The 18,523-nt window shown below is 39.3% G+C and overlaps 1 protein-coding gene across 6 annotated transcripts in view; it reads left to right on the forward strand.

Annotated features, from left to right (window-relative positions):
* Window positions 1-18,523, forward strand: part of VPS35L (VPS35 endosomal protein sorting factor like) — a 59,217-nt gene that overhangs the window by 37,945 nt on the left and 2,749 nt on the right. For all 6 annotated transcript variants that reach the window (XM_049791230.1, XM_049791231.1, XM_049791233.1 and 3 more), the window contains 3 exons: window positions 8,336-8,475; window positions 10,465-10,630; window positions 12,395-12,513. In XM_049791230.1, coding sequence (XP_049647187.1) covers window positions 8,336-8,475; window positions 10,465-10,630; window positions 12,395-12,513 — 425 coding nt within the window. The remainder of the gene's footprint in view (window positions 1-8,335; window positions 8,476-10,464; window positions 10,631-12,394; window positions 12,514-18,523) is intronic.

Raw genomic sequence — 18,523 nt, forward strand, 5'->3', positions numbered from 1 at the left:
AGATTCCAGATGTTATTTTTAGTGAGTTAAGTTCTTGGATTATTTTTTTTTTTTTTTAAACTTTAAGTTCCTACAGGGACTCTAGCTATTTCAGTGAGTTGAGTTTTCACTTTAACACGTAACAAAATTGAATTTCACAGGATAGACTTCTGTTGGCAATAGGAAGATTTCTCTGAATTGCCAATGTACCTAACTTGAAAAAGGAGTAAAATTACCTATTGGGGTAGATAAGGGGAATTTACAAGATTGCTTTTTTATGAAGAGGATGTGTGGATCATAACAGTAAATAAAGTTTGCTGATCTGAGGATTGCACTGATAAACTACCATCAACTGGAGAGCCACAGCTATTCTGCTTGTAACTGGAGGAGACTGGTTTTTGCCACATTGCCATTCTCAAGGGGCAGCAACAGTAGTAGACCATCAGTCCTGGTGTGTCGCTGTTCCAATTTCCTCTATCAAATCAGAGCCTTGCTTGCTGGGATTCGCCACACTGTTAATCAAAGCAACTGTGTGGTGCTTGTAATTGTAATTTTTCTGGAATAGATTTTCTTTAATACAATTAAATTGGGTCAGAAACGTGAATGTATAGGCTCATGAGAAGTCCAATATTAATACACTGATGGATGTCTGTCCAGGTATGCTGTTTGACATGTATTAAACATTGTCTCTTTAGTCTCCAGCTCCCAAGAGGTGCTTTAAATAAAATGAATTTGTAATTAAGTTCAGAACGTTTTAGGTGACTTTGTCCTGGGTGCATATAGTGTGTACCTCTGGAGAGCCTGTCAAGAGCCCACCCTTGTGTCGTGGTTTAACCCCAGCCAGCAACTAAGCACCACGCAGCCGCTCGCTCATTCCCCCCCCACCCAGTGGGATGGGGGAGAAAATCGGGAAAAGAAGTAAAACTCATGGATTGAGATAAGAACAGTTTAATAGAACAGAAAAGAAGAAACTAATAATGATAACTATAACACTAATAAAATGACAACAGTAATAATAAAAGGATTGGAATGTACAAATGATGTGCAGGGCAATAGCTCACCACCCACCAGTTGATGCCCAGTTAGTCCCTGAGCGGTGATCCCCTGCTCCCACTCTCCCCAGTTCCTATACTGGATGTGACATCACACGGTATGGAATACACCGTTGGCCACTTTGGGTCAGCTGCCCTGGGTGCCTATCCCAGCTTCTTGTGCCCCTCCAGCTTTCTCACTGGCTGGGCATGAGAAGCTGAAAAATCCTTGACTATAGTCTAAACGTTGCTTAGCAACAACTGAAAACATCAGTGTGTTACCAGCATTCTCCTCATACTGAACTCAAAACATAGCACTGTACCAGCTACTAGGAAAACAGTTAACTCTATCCCAGCTGAAACCAGGACACCTAGAAAGGAGGATACTAAATTTTACAGAAGTGTGCTTTTCATTTTTTTTTAACTGAGCCACAGAACGCTGCATGCTGCCAACATAGAATAATAAATTCTAATTGGTCATGCTTTCTGTCATAGGGAGTTCTTGGACTAAATTGAGATTAAATGCATGCTCCATTGTGTCACTCTTCTGGATTTTTGAGATATAGGTATTATTTTAATTTCACATATTTTCTTCCCCTGGAAATGCTGCTTTTGCCCATCAAAGAACAGACAATATGACTTTTTAATTTTTGGTCACAGCATTCAGCAGGTGGGTAGAGGTAATGCAACTTTCTGGTAATACATATTGAGCGGCATTTTTATTTTAAAGGCTGTGAAATCCTTGCCTCACTTCAGAAGTAACATGCTGAGTGAATAAAGTAATTCAGCTGATTCTGTGTGACTAATTTCACTGGGATACTATCAAACGTAAAACTATAAAAATGGAGGGTCTTTGTCCCCCAAATAACTGACACAGATCTTTATTTTGTTAGCGAATGCTGAAGCATACAGTGCTTAATGTTTTTCTAGATATTTGTTTTGTTCTTCAAATGTAGTTAGAACGCAGTTTCATTAGTAGATTGTGAAAGGAATTTCTTTTTGTACTTCAGAAAATGTTACTTTTCTATGAACGTTCTCTAAACGTGACAGGCTTCAGCCACACTTCGGAGAAAGTGTGGTATGCAACATCTAATAATTAATTTTTGATTGTAGTCTAATAATGTTTTAGTGTGTTTTCTCAGTAGCATTAGATAACAATTTTTAGTATTCTTTCCTAATCTCCTAAAATCTTGATAGATCTGAAGAATATAAATAGAGAGAGTTTGAGGTAAAGAACTTAGAGAAATAAGAACCTGAAGAGGTTTTCTCAGTTACAGATTTTGAGACTTCCTGGCTCACACTTCTCTGGTGAGATCAGTATATGCTGTCTCCGTTATCTTTTTAAATACTGTTTTCCTTGAAGGCAGCAAATTTGGGAGAAACTGATGAGATATTATTTTCCTTACTAGTAATACTAAATGTTGCTTTATTTGAACAAAATTATGACTTGTACTGTTACCTGGGATTTCCGCAGCTGGAAACATCTCCCATTCACTGACGTTTTTCTTGTTCCTCTACCCCAGTCAATAGCTTTTTCCATATGATTTGAGAGAGATGACATCTCTATCTCTGTAAGCTTTTCAGACTAGCATTTCATATCAGTTTGTCAGTTCTTCAAGTCTGTCTAGCCCATGACCTGGTTTTGAAAGTGTCTAGTAACATCTACTAATGGAAGATACAGGAAACAATAATGCAGAATGATGCTTCCTAGCTTTCAGCTGCAGGTGGTCTAAATACATCCTTCAACAAAGGTTGCATATGGACCACGGTATTTAATAAAATAGATGGACCAATCCTTAGGATTTAATTTTTTTTAATCAATTTTTACTTTTTGGCCTTTGTAACTTCATGTGACAGTGAGGTCTGGTTACATGCTACCTAGAAATCTACTACTTAGGGATTTATTTCTGTAAGGTTTTCAAATGTTAGGTGAGTGTTTCAGTGCATGCAGCTGATCTACTAGTGATACTGTGAAAAATTCAGTCATTTTTGGTTCATTTTCTTCATGCTACCTGTGAGATGATGGAGTTGATAAGTTCCTGAAGAATTTGTCAGTATAGTCTCTTCTAATAAGGAAGCAGTTCTATGCCTTAGCACCTTCTTAATCTTTTTATTCTTTTGGAAATGGGAAGATCAGGACCGTCTGTATTCCAGGTACAAATGCACAACAGTGATATAAATGATACGACGACACCTTAGTTTTCCATTACTGTCCTAATGATTCTTATAATTGCCTTGCCTTTTCAACAGCTGTTTAGGATGTTGTTTTCAGGAAACCATCTATAATGTCTCCAAAATATTTCATGAGTGTAAATAGCCTATTTAGAGCTTATCTTTCTATAGTTATAGCAAGGGCTGTTTCTTTCCTTACATGCCTTACTAATATTAGATTTAGTCTGCTGCTTTATTGCTCAGAATCATGACATCCATTTGCAATGCTCTGCAGTCACGTTCCAGACTAGTCTGTAAACATTGTCATCTCCCAGCTCATCGTAAGGACATGTGTCTCTGCAAAACCTTAAGGAATGCAGTAGTCATTTCACTCCACTGTGAAAACTTTTTCTTCCTGCTCCTTTCCCCCTTCACCGCATCGTTTATTAAGTTATGAATTCTCAGGAGGACTTTTCTCCTTATCTTTTCTCACTTTAGTTGTTTTAAGAACCTTTTGTATGAGGGACATTATTAAATGTTTTTTAACAATCAAAGTAGTTGCATTGGCTGTGTCACTTTTAAACACAAACTTGCTGGTTCTTTGGAAAACTTGAGAGACTTCTGAGGAATGATTTCTTTCTGCAAAAACCATATTGACTCTTCAGTGTTGTATCGTGGTTTTCCATGTGTCTGGTCATTTGATTTTTATCTTTTTTTCCCCACCTCATAATGATCAGGAGAAAGTACAGTATTTAACTATATTATTTCAAAGTTTCCAGTATTACTAATGGAGCTCTCTTTAAAGACTGCTGATGATACTTTACCTCACAGTCTTTAGGGATTATGTGGAATGTAGAGAGGCAGGCTGAAATTTGCCATTGTTTTTTTAGTTTATTGCCGGGGGGGGGGGGGGGGGGGGAAGTGTGTAGTGTGTGTTGCATTTACTTATTACTTATTATAAGAATAAAACAGCTTGTATCCAGTGTTCTTGCTCATACTGTATGATCTCCCTGTACAAATCTTCCCTTCCACTTACGCCTCTGTATGCCTTTGAAAGTACTAAGGCCTTGCTAATCTATAATCAAGCTATTCCTAAAACTAGCACTAGCAAGCTTCATCCACGCAACTACCTTTTCATCTGCAGCTAATTCATAGTATGAATTAGTATGAAATAGTATGCATTTAACATACTACATTCCAGTTCACCAAGCAGCAGCACATTGATTTTCTTATTTCATCTTTGTTACTTGAAATAATTCTTTGTAGTTTCTGGCCTGGAAATGATGTGTAGAGGATTTTAAGATGGAGAATGTTCAATAGCTCAAGGGAAAAAACACATTTTAACAGTGTGGCAAAACTCTAACAGTGACCCCGCCAATGTGAGGAGAAGGAGTTCCAAATGTTTGTGATGGTTGGTTGTCAAAACAGTAAGGTGTTAATTTATTTAACAGGAAAAAAAAGAAGGCAACAAAAAACCCCGTGCTTGCTTCCCATTAATTTTTTTGCACTGGAGTACAAGGCTTCATTAAATTTCCAACATCTGTCGGATGTGGAAGCAAAATCTTTGGAGTATTAAAATATGCTTGACAGTGTTGTAGGACATGAAGGTGATGTGGAATGCAGAAGGCTGCATATGTATGGTCCCTGGTTTTGTCCTTTGGGTGGACTTAGCTTGTGTAATAGTATCTGTGACTAAAAATAGTTTGTGTAGGTATGTCAAACTTACTCCCTTTTGCTCTTTGAAGGTGGACCTAAGGAGCCCATCTCTAATGGCTTTGTTCCTCCTTGGTTTTTTGTCTGCCTGAAATCTTAAATTAGTACAGTCTAATTGACTATCATAGATGGAGCAAATGTGATGCAAGTTAAGTTTTTATATATAGAGAGATTGATATATAGAAATATATGGAGGTGCATACATTTGTGTGTATGTACCATCATAAATATTGACAATAGCAAAATATTCAACACCAATTTTACTTGCTTTTTCTGTAGGAGAGTATTACTAGAAGTGCTGACTTGGATACACAAGACTGTTTGTTTTTGTTTTGTTAGTTTTTGTAGCCGGAAGGTCAGCCTGTATGCTTGGGGGAAAGATTTATAGGATTACGGTCAACTAAAATGAAGGAGCTGCTGTGAAAGGATAAATTTAGTGAAGCATGAAGTATGTCATGTTCGGAGCACTGCACAAGATATTAACGGCAGTCTGGGAAGACTTTATCATGATGATTTGTTTTAATGCGCAGGCTGCTCTCCCCTTATCCAACTTAACAGTGGCTCACTTTAGAAGCAGTATCATACTTTAGGCGGATAAGAAAACAGCATTCTTCACCGGAGTCTTTTTTATCCTCTCCCCTCCTCACCCCTTTTTTTTTTTTTTTTTTTTTTTTATCAAGGACTTTTTTTTTTAATCCTTTTTGGTTTTTTGTGGTTGTTTTTTTTTAAATCAAGTACATAACATTGTTTTTGATGCTTTTTAAGTGGTTCCTTACACCTTTTGGAAGCCAGGAAAAGCAGGTGTATGGTTTTCTCTTGAAACATCTCTACAGTAATAGCTTTATAAATTGACTTTTAAAACATATAGAGAAAGCACCATTGCATAACCTCTTAATTAGTGTAGTTCAGAATTAAATACTGATGCTTATTTCATACTTATTAAGAAAATAGCACGTCTGTGACAACCTGTTTAGTGAACTTTTTCTCCAAAGTCAGAGCACGTGATGATGCATACTTTGACATCTCTCTACAAGTGAATAGGGTGGTAGTGTTTGGAGGACAGTTAGTTTTCTGCAAAGTCTCTGATAAAACCTTTGCATTAATGTGAATTTATTTTTGCTTCTTACAAAGCACGTATACCTTGGATGAATGTGCTTTTAGCGTTCCAGCGTAAGAACGATTTTGTGTTTAGCACAGATTGGCTGAACTCGTAGCAAAATGATCACGTTCTCCTTCGCCAGTACTTCTGGACTGCAGAAGCAAAGCATCCATCTCTTTTACAGAAAATGTAACTAACCGCTTTTATGCTCTCTTGCTTTTTTGTCTTGCCTTGCAGTGTTGTATGGGCGGCAGGGGGGACGAGGTAAGGAAGAAGAGTTAAAAGTGTGGGCAGGAGCCCCGCGGTCTCCCCGTTGTGCTGAGACGAGGGACAGTGCGCGGGGGGAGTCGCAGGGTGACCAGCAGCGGGGTGGCTGCCCTGGTTCGGGAAGAAAAAGGTGGAAGGACAGAGGAGCCTGTCGCAGCAAGGGCAGGGTGGTGTGGACGGGTCTCTCCTCATTCCCAGCAGCAGTCACCTACGGAGGAGCTGGGCATGCTGGTCTTACTGGTAGGTCTGATGAGGGAGCTCAGGTCTCTGAAGGTGCTCAGCCAGATGAGGAGGCAGGTCTCGTCCACAGCAACGGCAGGAGGTCAAGAAGAGGAAATCGAATCAAACTGCAGTTATTTGTAGTGAAGATAAGAGGTTTTGGGTTTGCGCTATGGCAAAAGTTTAGAGGAGAATGTCTGGGATGGTGATTGTTGGGAAAGCAGGCAGTAAATTAAGGTGAGGTACTTTGCAGCTCTTCTCTTTCATTGCGGAGAATGATTGCTGCACAGCTCATTCCTGTGCTGTTATGAAATAATTTCAGAAGGCAGGAGTATTCTCTGCACAGACATGGGTACTTTGGTATGCAGACTATTTTCTGAGACACATTTTTTCATTTGTCTGGTCACATGTCTTCATTATATGGTGATGTGGGGCATGCATTTTTTATTTTTTTTCTGCTGGGACAACTGTGGAAGTGACAGCGATTCATTTACTTGTGCTAGAATGAACATCTGCTGCTGCTTTCCTTCCTCTAATAAAGCTTGGAGAAAGATTGCTTACCTTCCTTTGGGTTGGCTGTTGTTTGAAATAAAGAAAAAACATTCTTTCACCTCAAGATATATGTGCAGAGTGGAAGGAGGATGTTTGACTGAAGGGGTCTGCCTTCTAAGCACTGAAAAGTTCAGAAGGGCTTGAGCATTCATGTGCTGAAAAGAAATAAGAGTCAGAAGAATTACAGTTTTTCCAAAGCACGTGTTTCCCTGGTATTCCTCATAAGCTTAAATTAGATATCAGTTGGTACTATATTTAGCAAATTTGCTTGGAGTCTCATGTGCTCAAATGAATTTTTCCAGAGCAAGCTGCACTCCTGGAAATGCCCATGCCTGCCTGTCAGCAGTATCTCCATCCCAGCCATGTAACACCTCTTGGCTTTCACCAAGAATTCTTTCTTTCTCTGCTAAAATTTGATTTCATGGCCTCAGTCTCTGTTCCTGTAAAATAAAGATACAGTATTAATCCTGAAGGATGCTTTGAAGTATATGGCTAAACAACTTGAATGGGATTTGGATACTTGGATATTTTGAAATGTAGCCAGGAAAGTGCAAAAGAATGTTGCTGTCAAATTTTTTTGTCAACTCTTGGCAAATATAGGAGGTCTTCTAGGGTAAGAGAGTAAATATTGTTGGTTTTAATTTTTGAATATTAACAATAAACTGAGGAATAGATGTTCTAGTGTGTTTTTTGTTTTGTTTGTTTGGGTTTTTTTGTAGGATTAGAGACAATAGTTATGAAAAACCTTTTAATAGCTATTTTGCCAAGGCCATAATGGTGGATGGTTTCTGTAATTCTTGTATTGTGATTCGTGGAAGGAATAATTTTACCTAGGTAACCAGGAATACCTCGGGTTCTGGTACTATATTAGTATTTTACTTTTAATGACTGTAAATACTTAGAGAAATGAAGTTGTCCATACTTCCTTGTAACCTTAACAGCCTTTTGTGAATGAATTCGTGAACAAGATAGCATGATCCTGGCACAAGCGTTTCTTTAGATATCTAAAGTCAATTTTGAATCATGTGCTGATTATTTTTTTTAATTATGTATGCAATGTATTTGAAACAATGGTGTCCTCTTGTTAAGCAAAGGAGAATGATAATTTCAGAAGTCTCAAGTGATGTGGGAAGTTCTTTTGAAAAAACAGCATCACTTGAATTACCACATATTTTGACTGCTGAGTCTTGAGTTTCTTTGCAGTTAAGCATACGTTCATTTTCTGTAGTCTATTTGAAACAAACTTGAAGCGGTCATTGGATCACAGGCATGACTGCCATCGCAGTTGGAGTGATAATACAGCAACTATATTTTTATTTTGTAGCTGATGCTTTTTTCAAAGCTGCAGTGAGCCTTGTTCCTGAAGTGCCAAAAATGATCAGTGTAGATGGAAAGATGCGACCTTCTGATGCCTTCCTCCTGGAATTCCTTTGTAATTTTTTTTCCACATTATTAGTTGTTCCGGTAAGTTTTGTGGGTATGAATAGCATATAGGCTAGTAGACTATTTTGACTTTCCTGTTTAAAAATTGAGAGTAGACTGGGCTTTTGGGAGTGGTAGATGCAGTAGTTAGTTTTCCACGAGCAAGCTGAACCGATTTGTTCATTGGCTGCAAAATCACCCACCCCAGTGCAAAATAGGGAGGCAGAACCATTGTTTGGAGGTGGAGGTACATCATTGCATCTCTCAGTAGCACCTTGCACTTAACTGGATTTGGGTAGAGTGAAATCTTGCCATCATTTAATTGTGTAAACATAATTTACTGTTTTAATAGATCTGTGGAGAGAAGTGGTATTTTAGCTGAGCGCTCTTAAAATCTAATACCTGAGGATGGGAGGAATATAGAGCTCTAGTTTCTATTAGTTTCAGTTACTTTGTTATAGGTTGCCTAATCTTTTGAGTGAAAACAATAATTAGAAGATGTGTTTTGGCATAACCTTCCTCTTCTGATGAAGATTTCACAAAGTAGTACCATTCTACATCCTTCCAATTTTTAACCAATTGTCCAGTTTAGAGATCTATATGTAATTTTCCTTCTTACATTTTCAGCTATAACTAAAAGATGAGGAAAAATTGTAAATTAATCTGGAAGACCTGAGATAAAACTGACATAGCCAACATATTTTGTTGACCTTAGAGAAGAAAGACAGGCCACTGACTCTCAAGATTTCACCGCAGTGGAAACCTAATGCATGAAGACTTTTACCTCCCTCTGTTAACAGCTCTGGCCCTCTCTGAGAAGATTCTTCTTTCCCAGGAAGGGTTGGCTTAGTAGGCATGTTTAAAAAAAAAAAAAAAAAAAGAAAAGAAAAGAAAAAAGAAAGAAAAAAGGAAAAATTTTGAGGCTTATTCATTTGTTCTTGGAGAAAGTAGGTTGTTACTCCTCACTGAAACATTTCTCACGGTTTCCTCCTTCCTTTTTTCTTTGACTACATGTTTGGTGAAGCAGTGCATGGTATAGTGCTGTCCACATCCTCATAATCGGAGCAGTGGATTCCCCTTTTTCCAATGCCACGCATGTTCATGTCTCCCAAGCCACGCATGTTCAGCAACGTAGAGGTGCTCTCTTGTTAGAAGGGAAAAGTTAATTGCCACTGTGATGTGTCTTTGCTGTCCACTGACTGCAGAAGACTTTGAAGGAAGGCTATGTCAGAACTGGATGCTGCTCAGAGAAATGACTTGGATCATTAACAGATGATTGAAGGAGGGAGATTCAACCTCTCAGATTCAGTAATGAAGAATAACTTGCAATGAGATACCAAGATTCAGAAATTAGCTTCCATAATTTTTTCTCCTATTTTCTTTACAGGATAGATGATCAGAAAAAAAAGCCCCCAGTGGACTGTGATTTGTCTTACATATGTTGGTATCATTGCACCAACTGCCAGCTTGAAATAAGCTGGGTGCAGTATTAAAACTGCTTGCAAAAACTCATAGCTTATGTAAAGCAGATGTCTTTATATTCTTTTCATATTAAAAGATTGTTGATTGTCTGTAACTTTGACTTCCCAGTGTAGGTGTTCTTCTGAAACTCATAATTATATGAGTAATATACTTGTTTCTATAGCTTACTGACATTATTTTAATAAAAAAACTACCCAGTGTGTTTAATTTTAGGCACTTAGCTGTTAAGAAGCTGACAATTTTTTATTACTCCACCGTGACTACAAAACAAAGCATTTGAAAGTTTGTCTGTGCAGGATGGCTAGATCAAGTTTATGAGTACGGGTCAAATGGGCATTTTAGAAGGAAACCGGAACAAATTTTTAAAAAGGATTTGCGGGAAACACACTTAAGAAAAGTAGTTGTCAGCTTTAATTATATTGTAGTTTTTGCTTTTTATAGAGCTAAGAGTGTAACTCTAAACCTCTGAATGACCGCAAGTAATCCCATTTGTGTTTTGGGGTTGTTGCATTGTTGTTTTTAACTTCTCTTTTTTTCTTTTTTTTGTAGGACCATCCAGAACAAGGAGTGTTGTTTCTTGTGCGAGGATTACTAAACGTGATCCAGGATTATACTTGGGAGGATAACAGCGATGACAAAGTCAGGATTTATACTAATGTTTTGCATCTGCTGTCTGCAATGACTCAAGAAGCATACATCTACCATGTAGATAAAGGTAATAAATAAGGGTGGCTCTGGATCCATGTGTTCCACCATGCAATTTGTAGTATTGTGTTATCACCGTACCTAGTTAATGAGGATCAATGGTAGTCAATCTTACAGAATGGATTATTTTCCTGTGTAGGTCCAGATTTTGTAACTTAAAATAATCACGGGAGGTGAATGTACAGAGTGAACAGATGTACAGTCTGTTCTTTAAAGTGAATCTGTGCAGAGTGCTTTACTTAGTTTGTTCTGGTGGTGTTGATGCAAATACGTAGAACTGTGAACTTTTCAAGTAAATATTAGAACTTTGTACATATGGAGGGTTTTCTTCTAGTTTAAAGTATCACCTTGATTTATACTTGTCGTTGATGTTTCATTCACATTTATTAACAACTCCAGTTTTCAGAATGCATAGTCTTCGTTATTTAAATGCATGTACTTGCTGCTTTGAAGGCAGGCTTTCAGTTTTGGAAATTGTGGTGGTAACTTACAAAAATCTTCAGAATAGCTAGGAAAAAAAATTTAAAAGATTTTGCATTTTATAAAATGGCTGTAGAGTTTTTGTAATAATATTTTGATATGTTCTAAAATTTGAGTGCTTTCTGATCACAGAGAGGTTACTAAATTAAGGTAGAGTATTAACTGAGTCTTTTAAAGCATACTGGCAAGAGCATAAGGCCAAGCTAGTTTGGCTTTTTCTTTTAGTTGCACAGGGCTTTCACAAAGAGGCAGGTTGGAATATATTCTGCAGTTCTTCTGGTGAATAGTCTGTCAGTTACCAACCATGACAAAATGTCCCTTGCAGTTAGCAGCACAGAAAATAGTTGTAAGTTGAACAACTACTCTATAGTAAATCTGCTGTTCAAATTCTGTAAGGAAACATGGTTTAGCTGCTTTTTCCTTTCCCTTCATTTTTTATATGACCAAAATAGATGCATAATCCCAAAATAAGAAATCTAAATGAATTAAATTTCAGTGGAGAGAAGCATTGAAATATAAATTAGTAAATTTTCCCCTGTAGTTGGATGATGGTTTTTTTTTCTGGGTGGACTGTGTACCTTAGCTTCTTAAAATGAACAGGGCATCACCTTTTATCTTACGTGCTCTCTGATTTATTCAGAATACACTTAAACTTACAAATTTCTTGTACGTAACTTCTTGGTAAGACATTATAAATAAATGAGGCCAAAACACATGTTTAAAATCACAATTATATAAGCTCTAAAAACTTCAAGAGTTCTCTCACTCCAAAATTGAAAATATATTTTCTGAATTTCTCTCCATGACATTGAAGGTAATCAAGGTTTTATTTTAGGGAAAAAAAAGTAATTAAAATGCAGCTTACTTTGAAAGTCTTGTTTTCATTAAGTAAAACATAAACAGTTTGGCCCAGCCCTGCTGCCATTGAAGATGATGGCCATACTCTCATAAACTAATGGGAGCAGGGAATCTGTCTCTGTGGAAAAAGTGAAAATTGACGCTGTGTGTTGCTTTGCACTTAAGTCTAGCAGATATTTTTGAACCTGGCTGCATCCAGGAATACAGGACTGGCTTTAAGCTAGAAGATTCTTTTCAGTCTTTTATTCCTAAAATCAAGAGGATGTAGTAGGCAACCAAGTGGTAGGCACTTAAACAAGATTGTTCTGTTTGTGTTTCATGGAGGAAGGTTGTTTTATAACTTCCAAATCCGGTCTTCTATAAGTAGCTGGTGTTTTCAGTAGCAGAAAAATGTATAGCTTTTTAGCCAGACCTAAGCTTGAATTCATCTCTGCAGTTGATTCCAATGATACCCTGTATGGTGGAGACTCCAAGTTCCTGACTGAAATTAACAAACTGTGTGAAACAGTGATAGCACAGATCCTGGATCATCTGAAAACCCTTGGAAAAGAAGAGGTATGTTCTTACTCAGCTTGATTCAATACAAAACAAAAATTACTTTGGAGTTGAATAAACGGACCACCTTCTTGACCATGCATTGGTCTTTTAAAAAGCTCCAGGAGCCTTACAACAAGAGGAAATTAGGTAATTTTACTTGTTTAAAAAGTGAGTCAGTCACATAGGCAGGCTTGTGGCGGAGAGACCTAATGATGTGAAAGAGATTATGTAGCGATTATAATACGCTTTTAAGATGCATGCTAAAGTTACCTACTTAGCTGTATGCTGTACATGGATAGTCTGACAGAACCAACAAGCGGTAGAAGCTACTCTGGTATACTCTGTGGTATTAATTGTGGCACTGCACCAAAGGATGTGATTCTGCTGCAGTACCAAGTGATGATTGCAGAGCAGCATAGTGAGGTTAGAGTTAGCTTTAAATTAACTGGCTTGAGTCCTGGTATAGTTTGGTTATGGAAATATGACGCTCAGTGTGGGATAACTTTTTTTTGTATGAGAGTCTTTCTGACTATAATGAGCTCCACGATGCTGGTATTGCAATTATTGGCCTAAGAGAGAGAATTGGAGACAGTGCCGCAGTCACTCCTATGATTGCAGTATAGTTAAGCCTAAAATCTGCTCCATGTCTGTCCCTCCTGTTGTGTCCTCCTGGCTGTCAACTTTCTCTCTCTGTAAATAAACCGTATTTTCTTGATGGCTAAGTTAACAGTAACCTGCAATGTCCAATTCTGTAATGGGCAAAGTGAGAATTCACAGTTAGTCTGTTATTGGGTGAAATACAATGGAAACCACCTTTAAGTGGTAAAAGTTTCAGATCCCAGACACTAGGATGAAGTCAGAGAGGTGCAGAGGGAGGGAAAAGGTGTTTTGGCTTTATCCTGTTTTTAGTACGGGGTTATATTTGTTCAATATAAAATAAAGAAAACTGTAGATAGCTAATTGGATTTCTTGATTGGAGTTCAGAGGCTCCTAGGGATCAAATATAGCTTAATGGATTGTATGTGAAAGGCAGGTGACTAATGTTTTCAGTATTACTGAAATAATGAGAACTTACTGTTCTGCTCATGTACCTGTTTCTGAGATTGAACCCCTCCACAACTTCCTCATCACCCCTTACTAAACCACTGTATATTGATAGAAATCTTGTGGCTTGTAGACTGAAATGGGAGGGCAGGGGATGATTAATTTGATGGAATTTTTTAGATAGCATGTTTGCACAGTAGCCTGTAGTGTTAGCCAGTATAGAATGTGTTAAGTGATGCATATTTGGAGGACGCTATGCTAAGTTTAGCCTTTTCTCTGCTTTTGCTATCCTGTTTATCCTTCCTTGAGCAATTCTAGAGATGCAAGATTAATAAATCCTTTTGCTCAAATGCCTCTACATCATTGTACACATTGCCGCAGTGAATAGGAGTTCTTTTTCAGAACAGTAGCAGCAGAAAACAACCATTCTTGCACAGCTAAGAATGTCCAACCAGGTATTGGAAAGAGATTTTTAACAGAGTTTTCAGGACTGTAGGTTGTGTATTAAGGATTTTTTGTATCTGACTCCTGTATGGAGTATGTGGGTGGGAATGCTTGTAGGGCTTGAAATCTGTGGTTTCTGAAAGCCTTCCTCCCCCCCCTGCTTTCAAGCGTAATACTATGAGTAAAGAGATCCTGTGTTACTTCACTGAAGCAGTTGTTGCATAGAAAACTGGATTTAGAGCTAAGCAGCACGGATATAGGTCCTTGCCCTGCATTTGCCTTTGTGGTCTTGGATTTACTGCTCTGCCCGTCCTTATTTACAAAGGGGGAGCATTTATTTTGCTGCTTTGAGTAAAAGTCCTTGAGAGATTTAGATAAAAATTGTTTTTTAAGAATGAATAGTTTTTTGAGGAAGCTGTTGTTGCTGAGGAAATAGAGGCGACAAGAATATTGTCAGAGACCTCTATTTGTGCTAAAGTAGAACCAATTATGAAATCACTGTGGTATTTGGATTGCTTCAGTGTTGGTGACCTTTTATTATTCATCTTCTTGGCTGCTCATTTAAGTGAACAAGCCTCTGATGATTCTGTGTTTTTATTGGTTCATTTCCTTTAAAAGCAATAAAGGAAAATAAATTTTTCTCACAATAAAATGCTTTCACCAAAGTGGCAATTTGGAAGAGAACAATGCATCTTATGTTAACACAGTGTGGTCTTTTTGCAATATTAGAGAATGCTTCATTTAAGTGATAGTGTTGGAATGGAAATTTTCAGTTCTGGACAGATCTTTAAAGTTCAAGCTGTTTCTGGTCATGAGAGCATGTACCAGTGGATCCTCTCTGCCTCTGTGTGGGTGGAAGACTAATCTTATGCTCCAGGTTTCTTAAAATGTAAATACCTTGCCTCTTGCTACTCAGTGATAGATGTCCAGATGGAGTATGTTTTACTCAAACGTGACTTTCAGAGCCAAATGTTAGGAGCATGTTGTTGTCTCCTTGGCAGTGCCATGTTAGGATGGCAATCTTCCCATGTACCATATGATAGATACTGGACTTTTAATGATAAGTATCAAAAATGGAGCAGTAGAAAGCAATTCCTGGGTATGCTCTTGAAGCTTGTCCTTTCAACACATCTGATTTTTAATTTTATATAAATTTATAAAAACTTCAGTTGACTTCACATGTGTTTGATTACTGAACTAGAAGCAGAGTTGGACATAGTTCTCTGTGTGTGGGTATGTTTTAAATTGAGAAGAGGTTGCTCATCCTGAAGAATTTTGTGTCCTTCGCCAAGATCTTCTAAAGGTGGTTAAACACTATGTTCCTCTGTGGGAGGAGGGAGGCAAGAGAATTTACCTGCTGCAGTTTCCAAACGACATTGCAGGCGGTGGAGGTGCCTGTTTCGGCACGCTTGCAGCTCGCCTCCTGATGGCTCAGCAAGAGGGTGGGTGCACGGCAGTGAGGAGCTGTGGCTGGTGATTGCACATCAGCTCCACTTCTTTGTCACGGAGTTGGAGAGTCCTAACTCCCAGATTAATCCTTTTATTACACCATTGTTGCTGGCATGGTGGTGGAGGTTAAAGACTAGAAATAGTTTCATTAGGAACATTGTTTCTGCATATTTGTAAGATACTTCCTTGTGGTGGGTTGACCCTGGCTGGATGCCAGATGCCCACCAAAGCTGCTCTGTCACTTTCCCCTCAGCTGGACAGGGGAGAGAAAATATAACAAAGGGCTCATGGGTCAAGATAAGGTCAGGGAGAGATCACTTGCCAATTACTGTCATGGGCAAAACAGACTCGACTTGGGGAAAATTAATTTCATTTATTACCGATCAAATCAGAGCAGGGTAATGAGGAATAAAACCAAACCTTTAAACACCTTCCCCCGACCCGTCCTTCCTTCCTGGGCTTAACTTCACTCCAGATTTTCTCTACCTCCTCCCCCCGCAGTGTCACAGGGGGATGGGGAATGGGGATTGGGGTCAATTCATCACATTGTCTCTGCTGCTTCTTCCTCTTCAGGGGGAGGACTCCTCACTCTTCCCCTGTTCGAGCCTGGGGTCCTTTCCACAGGCTGCAGTCCTTCAGGCACAGACTGCTCCAGCGTGGGCTCCTCTCTCCAGGGGTCCGCAGGTCCTGCCAGGAGCCTGCTCCGGCGCGGGGTTCCCACGGGGTCACAGCCTCCTTCGGGAACCCACCTGCTCCGGTGTGGGGTCCTCCACGGGCTGCAGGTGGAGATCTGCTCCACCATGGACCTCCCTGGGCTGCAGGGGGACAGCCTGCCTCACCAGGGTCTTCACCACGGGCTGCAGGGGAATCTCCGCTCCGGCGCCTGGAGCATCTCCTCCCCCTCCTTCTGCACTGACTGGGGGTCTGCAGGGCTGGTTCTCTTACATGTTCTCACTTCTCTCTCTGGCTGCAGTTTCTGCGCGGCAACAACTTTTTTTCCCTTCTGAAATCTGTTATCCCAGAGGTGCTACCACGATCACTGATGGCTCAGCCTTGGCCATTTATCCCATGTGAGGACAGTTGTATAATGAAAGAGTTGAGCACCTGGCCTGCCCCGTGCTGCTCATGATCTTTTCCAGTGAACTAACAGATGTTAAAAGGTTCCCAAAGAGCTTCATGTGAGAGCTTTTAAGGAAAGGCAAGGCTGCCCGTCATGGCTTTCTTAAGGAATATTTAGATCTGGATCACAAGGATGTAACCACCAGCATCACAGTAGTGCTGGAATTAATTTCAGGCTAGGTAGTTCAGGTAATACTAGTAAACAGATGCTGTATCAGCATGGAGACTCGGCCTAGACTGATATATTTAGTACCTTGAAGGAGCCTTACAGGCCATGCTGAGCTCTGTGCTGCCACAGATGGACTGTTAACAGGTATTGGAGCCAGGTATTTTAAAGCTGTACATGGGAGGCAGCAGCAGGCTAGACACACCTTCAGAGGAGCAACGTATCTAAATGCACAAATGCTTTTCTAACAGAATGCTGAGGGTATCCTTACGACACAGATGTCTGGCAAAAGTCACTGAAAGGTAGGAATGAATATTTGAATTGCTAGCCAGAATTTTGTGAAATACAATATTACATGGTCCACTGTATGAAAGATCCTAATGTTTTCTGTTATGCTGTATGAAATTTGGACATTGTTCTGCACTTTGCTGGAGGGGCTAGGACACAAGGGGTCACATTCTGGGATGATGTAGTTTGTTCTTTGTTCCATTGTCATCAGCATTATTCCAAAAATTATGGAAAATGCACTGCCTAGAAGGCTGGCAATTCTTTTTGGTGTGGGAATTGCTAGCCCTGTGATGTATGTGGTTGCCAAATAGCTGAGCTGTTGCTTTCTCCTTGCTGCCTGTGCATACATCCCGTGAGCTGGAGTGCCACCCGCGATTCAGTCTCGGTTACGTCAGCAGGCTTGGCAGCATGCTGGCATAGATATCTCCCTTGGGTTGGAGGTCAGTGCCATGTTACACAAATATTCCTGTTCATCATCATGTGAAGCCTCGTCCGACTCTTGTTCATTTTCAGATGCGGTGGGATTTACTGTATACCTGAGCCTGCCTCTCTCTTCACTTTGCATTGTGTAACTGATGACTAGATGCCAAAATCTTGTCTGTTATACCAGCCCCAATACAATGAGTTAGCGTGCAGCTCATTTTCCCAGCTTTTTTATGTGATTCTAGATCCTTTTTGAAGTATGATGCTTTTTAAAGTACGTATGTTTCAAATTAGTCAAAATGTCATCCTTATTTTAAAGCATGGGTTTTGTATTTGCATTGTTACTGCTTGGAAAACCTCGCTAGTTGATAATCAAACTGGAGTACTGCTGCTTTTGCTTTCTGCCCAATAATTTAACTGTCCCACTTCTTGTGAGGAAACCTCCAAGCAATTTCCAGAAACCTCTTTGAAGTCTGTATTCAGCAGAAAACACACAAGCATTAGATGGTCAACGGGAAAAAAATTATAGGTAATATAGGTTATTTTGTTGATTCAGGGTACATGGTGATGTGGCAGGATGCCTTGTGAATAATGCAGCAAAGCATGGACTAGCTGGCTGTACCCTGTTTCTGTTTCTCCGTGAAGGATGTTAGTCCTACAAGAGAAATACTACAGTAATATTCAAGCATTTAAGCATAACTACTTTCCCTTTTATTGTCTTTTTGAGTTGCATTTCTGCTCTTTGTGTTACTGCTACTGGAGTAGACTGATCAATTATATTTCTCTTCCTGATAGGGAGTACAGTTCAACGCTCCCAAATGATGGTCGTAGTTTTAGCCTATAAACAGGTTTTGGAGCTATTGAGATGGAAATTGCTAATGTAGATAACTGTTACAGGAAAAGCTGTCTTCCTGGTAGTTTCATTCAATTTAGTGCTTAGGGAACTTCTCCTGGGGCCTTGAGCAGCTCTGGGCATTGCATATGCATGTGTGTGTGGGCGCATGGTTTCTGATGTGTCAGATTTTTTCCTGTGTGTACAAATCTACTGTGTGTGTCACGTACATAAAGTAGCAATCTGATGCTTCTAGTTTGGGG

The sequence above is a fragment of the Accipiter gentilis genome, chromosome 33 (assembly GCF_929443795.1).
Source record: "Accipiter gentilis chromosome 33, bAccGen1.1, whole genome shotgun sequence".
NCBI lineage: Eukaryota > Metazoa > Chordata > Aves > Accipitriformes > Accipitridae > Astur > Astur gentilis.